This window comes from Macrosteles quadrilineatus, unplaced genomic scaffold (assembly GCF_028750875.1).
Source record: "Macrosteles quadrilineatus isolate MER2022 unplaced genomic scaffold, UCM_ALF_1.0 Scaffold_5__1_contigs__length_97177068, whole genome shotgun sequence".
In the NCBI taxonomy this organism is placed as follows: Eukaryota; Metazoa; Arthropoda; class Insecta; order Hemiptera; family Cicadellidae; genus Macrosteles; species Macrosteles quadrilineatus.
The window spans coordinates 31301525-31314765 of NW_026542598.1; the positions used below are offsets into that span (position 1 = coordinate 31301525).

Here is a 13241-nt window from a genome sequence, read left to right on the forward strand (position 1 = left end):
GAGTTTGAAATTACTGTATGCTACATTTTCCTAAGATCGCTAGGTTCCAGAAAAAGACAGCCATAAGTGCTAGAGAGCCATAAAGCTAGTGAGTTTTGTGTAGAAGTAAAGTATAGCATTTCTGAGAGAATTTCTGTGACGTTGTCAAACATTCCATTTGGAATCACATAAGTCTATACATTGTCTATAGAAGGCTATAGAAAAGTAGCATCTAGTGGTAAAGCTATCGATGTTTGTGCAAGAAACTCGTAAAATTCCACAGGGCATGTGTGCTGCTTTGGCAAATTCTTTGGATATTGGAATTTGTTCAGTAATGTTAAGAATCCTGATAATAAGAACATTAAGTTCAACTCGTAATGATAATGAACTTATTCGTTGCTATGGTACATTCATTACACCTTCGGCTAACGATATTGTAGACTGATAAATTTGAGAAGTTAGAATCAGGCGTCTCGTAGTTCATTTAGATGTATTTTATATACCAAAAGTTAAGACAGAAAGTTTTCATTCGCACGATCGTGTCTGTCTTGGAATGAGTGGAAACATGGGAAAAGTTTTAAATTGTAATATAATGACTATAACTACAATTAAAACCAGTTCGTCCTTAAGCAAATAAAGCCTTCATTCTCGGTTGGGTGGTATTACTATTGATGTGATCAAAAAAATTCTGCCTACGTAAAGAAAAGTTCAAATTGTCTGGAGCAACTGGATTAATTGCAAAAAATAACCTAACTCGCATAGCTCATCATACAAAATCTGTTCAACAAAGAAGAAAAAACTAATCTACATCATCTGCATTGAAAGTAAGTGAACAGGTGGCTACAGAACCAGTTAAAACTAAGAGACCGTCCGTGTACTAAACGAATCCCTTGTCATAATTGAGTCCAACCTTTTTCAAAATAGTCCCAAGTTCATTAAGCGACTTGTAATAACTAACATTTAATACTCTAGGATCCACAATCCATTAGCGGTACATGATTGGTCGTTGTAAACATTAATTGCTGGCCTATAACCGAGTGACGTCACCGGTGATACGACAAGTGGGCGTCGTAAATATGGGACCAGGGCGGCCGCGCGGCGCCGCAGCCGGGGACTGGGCATGCGTAGTGGTCGTAGAAGTAGTTTTTAATTTTTTTTTTGTTTTACCCTCATGTCTTAAAACGCTAGACTCAAATCCGGAACAGTTTCTTTCATTACTTCAGGCCAGGCCTACAAGATAGCAGCCATTACAACGTAGCTAACTAAACACCATTGGGGGTCGCCATTGGTGGGATTTGAACCGGGCACCTCTGGGACAAAAACCCTGCAATTTAGACCAATTTGCTTCCCCGATTCACATCCCACGTATTCAATGACGCTATAATTTATTTTTATTAATTATGTTAACTTAGCTCTTCAGGATAGCAGCATTGCAATGTAGGTAAACGCCATTGGGGATTGGTGGGATTTGAACCGGGGGCCTCTGGGACAAAAGCCTCGTTCTTTAGACCAGCTTGCTTCCCCAAATCACACACATATTTTAAGACGCTAGGCTCAATCCTGGAACCTTATGGTTTATTACTTCAGGGTTGACCATACAGGATCGCTAGCTACGTGGCTAAATACCACTCATAATTGGCGGGATTTGAACCCGAAGCCTTGGGGACCAAATCCCCGTGCTCTATCTAGAGAGCTCGCACCCCAATTTGTGCGTAGTAATCGTAGAAGTTTTAGTGATACTGTACTGTACTGTGCCGCACTTAGTGACTGGGCATAAGTTGTCTAGTTTAAGCTCGAGACTTTGGTTCTAGCGGTCCGAGTTCGAATCCTTACAACTGCCATGTTTCGTTAGTGATAATGGCAAAATAAGTTAGTTATGGCAAGAAGAAATGCGAAAAACGTTTCCGCCCTTTGTTCCCAAAAAGTAAAAATGTGTAACAAGCTGTGCTAATATTATACGATAAACATTTAATCAATAATTAATTTTAGTGAGTGTTATGAATAACATAGAGTTTACAACTGGACACCTCAAAACCGTAAGGAATCATAAAGAACATAAACAGTCGTTCCTCTAAACCACATCTAAAAATCGATGAAAAACTAATAAAAATCTCGGAAACATCAATAAGTAAAAAGTTAAGCTCCGAAGTCATTAACTGGACGCAATAAAAACACTTGGAAGCGAGTCAAGATTTTGCAATTGCAAAGAGCAAGGGGATTTTGTCAGGATGACAGCAACTTCTTACTCCATGGTTGATGCGGCTAAGTTTGAGCTCTATGTATTATGCAGCAGTGTTAGCCACATTTTCGTCCAGAATTCGGGTTACCACGACGCTGTTATTTATTCAGACAGCCAGGGTTTATCCTTTTATAAACATACAAAACAGACTCGCTTTATGTTATGTTTATCATTTATTCATGATGAAACAAACATAGTTGTGTGATAAATGAATTAGGTTATAATAGATTGTTTAAAAGGATTTTGCGGTTGTTGTAGTCTTCTAAAATTATTTAAACAAAAGCAAACACAAAGCATTAACCACGTCAATAGAGATTTAATGTGTTCTCAATTCCATTGTGTTTCACATTGTTTCATCTTTCGTTAACAAGTTAAAAATAATATTGTGACATAACAATATGTTCCAGGTCGAATAAACTGTAGTTAACTAACTCTTTCCTCCTATGGTCTTATCATTCTCTCCTAATCCGATTTCATTTCGAAAAGAAATTTTCGTAAGAGATATTACATAAGTGACTGTATGTGTTCTCTATGCCCAAATATCGGTCTGACTGTTGTTAAACCTTATAATGATTCTCTTTTAGCGAATTTCCCTATAGGGAAGTAGCTATTACCGTAAACATGGTAAGAAACATGGTAAAACCTAGGCCCAGGCCGATTTACTTTTTCATTTTGATGTCCCCAGAGGCCAAAAACACCATTCGTAGCTACTTTAAAATGGCAATTTTGTATGTTGATTTAAGCAGCGCTGAAAAAAAACCGATTATGACCGAAATCCGATTTTTCAGGAAAGACAGCTACTTAAGCGAAAATCAAAATTATAATCAGCTAGAGCGACGTCTAGACCCTAGTTTGGCATATGGCAAGTCACTCAGGTAAATTAGCTATTTCAAGTTAGCCAAGAACCTATTACTGAAACTGGATCCCAAGTGCAGCGAAACTGTATAATTAGAGAACTGTTAATAGCTTAGCAGTGACAGGTCTGATAAAAGCACTGATTTAGGAACAGGTACAGAATGGAATCGACTTAATTAATTGGCCAATATCGTCGGTAACATTTCAATACTAAAAGAGATTTATTTTAATTGAAAAGTTATATTTTCCAGGACTTCAATTGGGATTTGAGTATTTAATTGATTAACTTCAAGTATGCTGAGGGAACAAGTGTTATACATGTTAATGCTTTCATTTTCAAATTTTAAGCAGCATACCCTAGAAATAACTTAACTTTGTGGTTTGATTAAAATATTGCTGGATGGACATGTTTAACAACACTTAATAATTCTACATTTACACTTAGCTATGCATTTGCATAAGATGCGTGTGCGCATAAAAGTAATAACAGACTGTTAATTTTAAATAGACTAGTAAATATTAAGTAGGGAAAACTGACAACATCGTAAATCGATACCCCTGGAAATAATAGCGAGAAAATTTGATCAATAAAACATAGTCATATTTTATGAAATTTCAAAAACTATAAAAATTACTATATTTGTATTCTTAAAACTGGTAAGGAAGAAATTACTTCATAGAAAGATACGAATATTTACACGGGAAATTGAAAATTTAGAGAGGATTTTAACAATGTTTAAGTAACATTGACTCCAGTAATACTTACAGAAACTTCATTTTCGCAAATTTCGCTACCTGTTGGTATACCATGAGATTCTTATGAGCCTATTAGATCATGATTTGCAGTGAACAAACAAATAAATTCATTCACCATTTAAAGAGTTTAAGGTTGGTCGTATATGCTCCAATAAGGTTTTTACAATTTTTTTAGTTATTCTTTACGTGAATCGTTGCCCGATTACAATAGACTTTCCAAATTGACCACGGATTCACACGAGTGTCCATAACTATCAATCAAAATGAGTCTATTAAAACATTCTATTGCTGCGGTAAAATTAATTAGTCCTCATTCTAAAGATAATAATCTAAATAGGCTTCATTGCGGCGGGCCCAAGCCCAAGATAATTGGGCAGCTTTGATTTGGGCGGCGATCTTGAGAAAGTGGCCCTGGGCGGCTCTAAAGGGCGGCTGCAGGTTTAGGGTATACTGAGTACGGAGGAAAATTAAAATAGACACTTTAAGTTTACACACAGGATTTTATAAAATTGCATTTAGCAAATTTACTAAGGTTGTAAACTTGTTTTCTTTCGTTTGAAAGCTTCTACCACGGACAAAAGATTGTTACCCTCTGGTCTGTGCGTCTACCAAATAGAGAGTATTAAGAGATTTTTCTTTAGAAGATGCATAACGTTAGTCGTTAGTAGGATGAATTATATCTTGGTACACTGTACTGGCATCCATTAGAAAATTTAACCGAAGATATACATGAGAAAATGTATAAATCAAAGCAAATACAAACGGGATTGTATCTATAGAGTTTTAAATTATCTCCCTTTGTTTTCCTATCAAAGCTGGGCCTTGCAAGTGCAGACAACAAATATTCCCAAGGTAATGGAATGATGCAGAATTATTACCCCATGCACTTCATGGCTAGAATGTTACAGACCAAAAATGCTAATCGTCATATCTTTAAAACTTCCAGTAATTAAAACTAATTAATTTAACAACAAAATGAGTTGTACAAATGGAATAAAAGTACATTTTTGAGTAAATTAATAAATGAAGAAAATCGTTAAAATTTAGATTGGATAAATACATAATGAAACAAACTTTGTGTCTGAAAAGTTTTCGTAGGAAAACATATTTGTATATAAATATGAAGGTTAGGTTATGACTCCCCAAGCCACCTTATGTGGGCTCATAACAGTAATACTTTTGGTAATATAAAGCACAACCACAAACTATATATTTATAATTACATTTTGAAACTAATATGATTTAGTTTATATCATATTTTTATCTGCTGTCCTTTTGGTAAGTAAAACTCAAACAACGGGTTTCAATTACCAGAAGGGTGAAAAGTTATATGCACTTAAACTTATGCAAGATGTATCATATGTTTTTCAATTGTATGCTTTTACATTACAAGTTGTTATTATTTCAGCAATCAAATGTCTATCTATGGTTTGTGCGAGAAAAAATTTTCGTAAATCATAAAATGTTGTTTATAATATTGTTTTATTTTAACTATTAAACCCAAATAACTACAACCGAGCAAGGCTCGGTCCCCCGGTACTGTGAATTTACATTACTAAATATCTTGAACCAATATAAATTACCAACCAAGAAGGAGGAGTCAAGTCTGATGAATAAACCAATGGGATCATCGGGTATGTGGCTGTTTGTATGTCACTCACTCTGCTATCGTCAGCTGTGGCGTGCATCGATGACGAATGTGAGAATTGAGGATGCGTGTACTTCTGTGAATTTCAATAAGTCTCTTTCGCTTTTTCGTATTACAAAAATCAAGTTTGCAGGTAAAATTTAGCAGCTTTACACTCGTGTATGCCTATCTAAATATAAAGTCCTAATATCTAATACAAAGCTAATAAGATTCACGAACTTTTGAAGAACGCCATAAGCCGCACACATATCAACCGCATTCTTGAATGAAAGGTCTTGATGTGAAACTTCCCCGAAAAATATCAGTCTTTCAATAACCCCCTCTTAAGGGCACAAACCTCAAACTTTTGTAGCTAGGAAGATAAACATAGTACTGTTATACAACATACCCAATTTTTAAGAAACCTTCAGTTAATTAAGATAACATTCATAATTAAAAAACAAACTTTGAACTTGAAGGCAGCTTTCCCAGATATTCTCGTTGACGTTTAAATAGCCTATGTGAATATGGTTCACACAGTAATACGAGTATATTATTAGTATCCAACGAGACCAGGAAACAGTTCATGTACTAACTACTTACGATCGCTTTGTTTAACACGTAACACTATCGAGGGAAAGAAATGCTTGAACTAGTTTTATGACATGCATTTTTTTAGGTAAATGCCTTAGTTAAACTTGAAAACTGGATAAAAATTAAAAAATAATAACATAACAGTGACTGGCTGATCTTCTTAAGTCATTGGTAGAGTATTTTAGATTTAGTTTTTTATCAAGAGCACATTTAATTTACTATACTGTCTGACCAATCACCAACGAAGAGGAAGTAATTATTATATCACAAGTGTTTGCTTTTTCCTCTATAATTTTTACCCATAATCGACTTGAGAGTAAACAGCGAAATTGAATGAAAAGATGAATTTATGTGTCGGCCATATTGGCGCTGATATATAGTGGGGCAGGGACACTAAGTGGCGTTTCAGCCTGTAAATCCAATAACTATCGCTCTAGGACGCTATTTTAGTCTGCTACAAATTATAAGGCGAGGTGACCCGTAATGGCTCGGAGAATGAGCTTGCAGCCCTCGAAGAATTTTTAAAATACGTCACCTATTATAACTTGTGATGTAAACTCTAGCTCTTCGTCTATTACCTAAAGGTTAAATTGGATTTTTGACGAGGTTTTGTGTCGTTCCAATAATATAATAAATTATATTTTATAGGAGGTCTATCTACACTTTTTTTATACATTCCATCCAGATGTTAAATTTGTAGCCAGATTTCGTATCGAAATCGTCGTAGTTGATGTGAGCCCCCGACAGATTGCGCTGATCCAATTTCTTAATTTTGTTGAATACACCACCTTTGTTACCAATTCAAACTTAGGGAACGACTTATGGTGAGCAGCAACTGTTATGACCTAGACAGCAACAACAAATAAAGTGTCACATAGAATTTTAAACCGCGCACACACACATACTTTTTACAATTTTTGGGAATTCTGTGACTGGATCACACAACTACGTTCTTTTTTAAAAAAAATATTGGCGACAGCTGGTCCATAATACATGGGTTGCCTATAGCCAGTATCCAATAGTCAATGCTTATAATAGGCATAACTTTCTCCTTCAAATCGGTTGCCAGATCAATCTCAAACCCAGTCTTAGATTCCGTTTGTATTTGGACAATCACAACTATTGGACAACCTAATGTATTTATTGAGAGTAGCGAAAAAAATACAAAGTTCAGAGAATTTCAAACATGGTACCAAGAATGTTCTGAGATTAAAAATTATGTACAAAATCTGGATATCCAATAATCCTCACTTAGAAAATATTTTCACAGCTTATTTTACGTAATAGAGGTTAAATAGGTGTCAACGATTTAGGGAAATTTACTTGTAATATTTGAGAAGACAGATAACCTACAATAAACCCCTTTATACTCAGTGTAGTCTAGTGTTACACTTGACTGAAGAGCCTTCAATGAGGTTTACACATCAGAGCTCTCGAGCTTCCCCGTATCTCCCTCGTAATGGAGTGATTATGGTTACATCAAGAAGTGAAGTGTAAAATAACTCTTATACTTTCAACTGTGTAATTAAGAGTATTCATATTAATTATAACTGAAAAAAAACGGAGTAAATCGTCAGATTGCTCACACAACCTTAAAATAGACACGGTACGGATCTAATTAAATAAAAAAACCTTATGCTAAACTCCTTTGACGAATACAATAATTTGTGAAACGATGAATAAATAACAAGGTTCAATAAAATGAGATTCCAGCTTTATCATTATTCAGTGATAAAGCTGGAATCAGCTAGTTTTGTAGCCAGGACGATTTTTTTACCCTAAAGATCAAGAATAATTTCGAAAGATTTTTTTCTCATTTTCTCACAGAACTTTCTCAGGCATGTGTCGGTTACCATCTAATTACTATACGAGCACAGTATCTACTTTGCTATTGCTGATTGCTAAATAAGAAACAATTTCTAAATCCAAAGTCATAGTTGGAGTTTAGGGGATATAGCAATAAATTCGAATATCTTATTGGTAAAACCTAAGGGGATGCATTACTATAATCTGCTCACGAAATTCAAGCGGTTTGAGGGAAGAGCTAATCAGCTGGTATACAGATTAAGCTAAAATTGTGGTGTGGACCTATTAAACCTTCCTCTTAGATCGCCTAAATTTTGTGAACGGACTATATTCGAGTGGTTAAAGTGTGGACTTAAGAGCTGAGGGACGAGTTCAATCCCCGGCATATCCAAAAATAAAACGTTCATACCGCCTTCCGTTGAAATCGTTAGGTAAACCTTCGAAAAAATGACCACTGAAGAACACATTTAACCCAACCCTAGGGTGACTGATTGGTCGTGTATTAATAAACGCTCAAAGGGTCCCTAAAAATGTTCCTTAGTTGCGCAAAGCCCAAGCCAGGTAGTGGTCAGTTACCGACAGAATCCTTGTTAGTATATTTACAGGCCATCCTAACCTATCCTAACCTAACCTAACCTACTCAATTATACATTCAAAGAGGGCCGCCACTTGGCGCAGTTAATGGACGTATCGGGTGGCTCTAGTTGGAATTCGGGAACACCCGACTACCTGACTCAGGTTAGTTGGCGCAATTAGCCTAATGCCCGCCCGATCAGTCTTCTCTTAACAAAAAACTACTTTCTTCTTTTAATAAAAATTTCCTGCGGTACTCACTTAGATGTAGAGTCAGGTTGACTTGTGTTGGGTATTGAACATCCTCCAGCATAGTCTCACTCTGCCACCAAGTAACAGTGTTGTTGACAAAGTCCGTCAGATGAGTGGCCGGGAACATTCCCCTGGTACAGACTTGGCAAGACTTCGTGATCGACTCTCTGCTGGTCTGTCTACAGAACTCTATCGCACCCTTGGGGCCTTCGCCACACGTGTTGGTCGCCTCTACCAGGCGGCCGTAGGCAGCGTTCTCGAAACTCGGCAGGCATCTCTGGAACATGAAAAGTAGAGTATTAGAAAAAAGAAGACAAATTTTGAAATATTATTAAGTCGTTGAATTATTTTTGTAAGCAAATGTCATGGATTGGATGATAAGTAAGGTTTGATAGCACTGTAGGTGGATTTTTCAATAAATGGCTCAGTTTCCCAACGCCATTGGGGGTTTCTCAGTAAAAGATTTGAGCTGAAGTAATCTACGGTCTGGGGAAGGATTAAAGCTATTTAATAATTGCTAATCTAACACTCATTCTCACGACTATATTCCCTTGGATATAGATGCCGTATCTCAATAATCTACATACTTAATTCCTTTAAGGCTTTACTCTGATATATGACTTTTCCAGCCGTTCTAAACAAACGATTTTCCGATTTCAGCTAAAACCATCTTAACCAATCATAATATATTAAAAGAAAAAAGGGTATTGTATTATTTGTTTTGCCTCGGAAAGAAGTTTTGAACTGTTACGATTTGTGAATCAAATTTCTTATTTTCGCTAAATTAGTACTAGGTTTGCTGGTTTACCATTTTAAATCTGTTCTTGAACAGATGAAAGCTATGAACCGACATTATCCTATAGGAAAACTCACTAATACTGCAGACAAAAATTGATTTAGTAAATGATATAATTATGCTACTCTCTTAAAAAGTTATGAAATGATCCTTTTTGAGTTTTTAAGGGCACAATTTTACTCCGATTTGTAAAATATGTTTGCACCCAAGATCAATCAATACAAACAAATATACATAAAGAATTTGAATTCCAAATTGTAAATCAGCTCCAATGTTGAATGGTATAATAACACTGCAAAAGATGGTCTGATTGTTATTGGCTTCAATGCGTATTATCAGGTGTTATAATAAGCACGTACAACCGGTTCGTCTCACGTTCAACAAGTGACAAAGAACTCTGAAGGTGAAGAAGGCTTGACGAATTGGTCGATGAAACCAGTTGCGAGATTTCACCACCGATAGAAGCAAGATTGGTTTGATTCAATACATAACATTTGTCAAGACTGGGTATTTAAAAACAACTGCCCTAGGTGGAAAGACGACCTAGGGGCTGGTGAAATTTAATTTAAGAGTACTTGGTGCCTAGTTGTGATCACTTATAAAACTACTTCAAAGCTACAATGGAAATTTCTGATCACATAGTGCCTTGGATATTGAAACCACAATTGCACATTTTAACAAATATTTTTGGATGATAAATAACTCTTCAGCACCTTTTTAAAAGGAACATTGCTCTTATACTGTAGTAGGTTTGCTCACTTGGAAAACAATTACAGAACCACAAGGAACATTTCTGGTCCCACAGTGCCCTAGATATTCTAATTACAATCGCTTCGGTATCTGGAAAATAATATTGATGATAAATAACTCTTCGGCAGCTGTTTGGAATTAATCCAAGATAGACGCTAGCCTCCAAGGGTGTTCAGGTGTTGGTCGTGTAAAAGGGTTAAAACATGATAACGTTAGTCCCTGAAACTCTTAATTGATTCAATGTTGTGGTCAATTGAATTTTGTGATATTACTTGTTTGTAAACAACCAGGATTTCATTTTTGACAGGGAAAAGTTCAGTGCACAATATAATAATGTTAACTTATGCACTTTGCATCATTAATCATCAAAAACAAGACAAATATTTGTTATAGTTTAATACATTTTGATTATCATTGGTTCATGTACTATCACTCCATGAATTATGTAAACAATTATAGCAAACATATATTACTTCACAAGCCCTTTCGAGTATGCTGTAAATAATAACATTTTAACCTCCAGTAAAAACTTCAAAATGCAAGACGCGGTGGGGTAAAGTTTCCTGGCAAAATGATCTGAAGTTGCACTTTACCAAAGCTTATACATTATTTATTAGCCTCTCCCTCTTGGACAACAGAATATCAATTTCCTCTCGCCTTGATTCAATTTAAAATAACACTGTCGCAGAATAATAAATAGGCGAATGTGAAAGCTTGAAAGTAAGTAAGTACACATTAAAAGTTCAATAGATTTAAATATTTGAAATTTGTCTCGTATGACTACAGGTTTGGGTTAAGGATTTTTTTTCATCTGTTCCTATAATTGGGTTTAATTGGTAATGAATTAATACCATGTCAATATTTATTTGCCAAAGTATTCTGGATTAGGATTAGTTGGTTTCATTTATAAACGTTGCTTATCTTTACTGCGATTGACTGTTATAGTTTAGTAGGAAATAGAAATACTATACAGGTTGTTTCCAAATTGTCTGAATATATTTTGTGGACTTGTTCCTTGGGCTAAGACAAACATAAAATGCCACATAAGTATGGGTCTAAAATAAATAGATATCTGTTTGGCGGTCTCTTTGTGATTTAAAAAAAAAAACTATATTATATCAAGATAAATTAGTATAAATGTGTAGTTTGGAAGGTAAAAAGAGCTTTAAAAATATCGTTCCAATATCTCAAGCCATTTTTATATTACGGCCATTTAAAATCTGTAACGCCAAATTAAATGAAAACCGTAAAAATTAAAAGATTTGTATTAAATCCAAATCAAATAAGACCTTGTTTGTTAAAATCAGATAACAAATAACCGAGTTATCAGTTTTTTTTCTACATTCGGTTACGCAATTTAATAGGACTACCATACTGCTTGTTCTCATTTGATTTGGGTTTAAATTCTCTAGCTTTGTGGTCATAAAAAAATAGTTTTTTTAATAAAATTATTTACGGTTTTCATGAAATTTGGCACTAAAGATTTAGATGCTTTTTTGAAATTGCTTAAGATATTGAAACGACAGTTTTTTTAGCTCTTTTTGCCTTTCACACTACACATTTATACTGATTTTGAAATTTCTAGATTGAAAAATGCCAAAGGTATAATATAGCTTTGAAACATCACAAACAGAGAACGACATACATAAATCTAGGCATTTTAGATCCATACTTATTTGGCATTTTATGTTTATCTTAGCCCAAGGAACAAGTCCACATAACATGTCTAGACAATTTGGAAACGCCCTGTATTTTGTAAGGTTATATAAAAACATATTTTGGTAAGAAGTTTTCATAGGAGAGGTATTACTGAACAAATAAACGCCAACCTTTTTAAAGCAAGGTGAAACCGTGGACAATAAAAAAAACTCAAAAAGTGTCGTAAAACCATATTATTATGAACGATATATTTAATCCAGATGCAAATATTAACTGATTATTTTTGCTAACAATTTAAATTGTTATAACAAAAAATTTCAATATATTACAAAACTCATTGAAATGAAACTAGCAGCGCTCTTGGTGTGCAAATAGGAAACTATGAACAAAAAAATATGATAAAGAAGAGGAAAAATTTGCTAATTCTTATTTTTCCTTAGATCACGAGTTTGGGAAACAATTTTTGTTAACATCAGACTCCTTCTATACGGATAGATAAAAGTATTGCCTTTTTCCCTTTAGGAGATTATGTGTGGTTAAATTTTGAATATAATAGTCATTGACTGAAAATACCAAAATTATCGCCAAATGACTTGGCTGGGTTGGTGTAAGCGGTTTAAGCACAGACTTAAGAATATTGAACAATTATTAAAAGTGAATAAGTAAAAAATATAAGAATCAGAAAACTAACAATCGAGACTTGAGGTTATTATTAGGCGTTGTGAATATAAGTTGAATTAAAGTTTCACAAGAATATAAAATTATAATTTGTTTTGAAACTTCGTTGATACAAAATCCCAGATAAACTTTAGGGGAATGTATTTACCGACATCTCAGTACCACGGAAAACTTTCCACACGTTATGATTTCAACAATAAAGTCGAACCCTAGCGCTCTGGATAATGGAAAATACAGACTTTGCTCCACTTCAAATTTACCCTTTTAAACGTCATTTCACTGATAATATTTCATAACTTTCCTCTTTTAAAATGTCCAATTTCTTCAAATATATATTGAAACCTACATTACTAATAAATCCAATTAGCTACACAGCAAACTAATTCAATTTTACCAACCGTGGATACGTGTTTTGTTTCAGCGATTGAATATTGTTCATACCTCTATTGAATCTGGACTGAATGACACGATATGTTTAGAAACTATTGTCTCAATTATTACGATGTGATAAGAATGTTTTTTGTTAAGAATTACTTGAATAGTTATCTAAAAAAACTGTCGAACATTTTTGACAACTTGTGTTATGAAAGCCAGGAACACAAAAAAATCGTTTTAATTACTACGACAGAGTTTGAATTACTAAAAATCACTACTCGTAACTTCTAAGAGAGGTTATG

The 13241-nt window shown here is 34.6% G+C and overlaps 1 protein-coding gene across 1 annotated transcript in view; it reads right to left on the reverse strand.

The window, feature by feature from the left end:
• LOC128993807 (laminin subunit gamma-1-like) overlaps positions 1–13241 on the reverse strand; it is a 211493-nt gene that overhangs the window by 137938 nt on the left and 60314 nt on the right. Inside the window, exon 2 of the mRNA XM_054417822.1 lies at positions 8691–8958. Within this exon, the coding sequence (XP_054273797.1) occupies positions 8691–8958 (268 nt within the window). The remainder of the gene's footprint in view (positions 1–8690; positions 8959–13241) is intronic.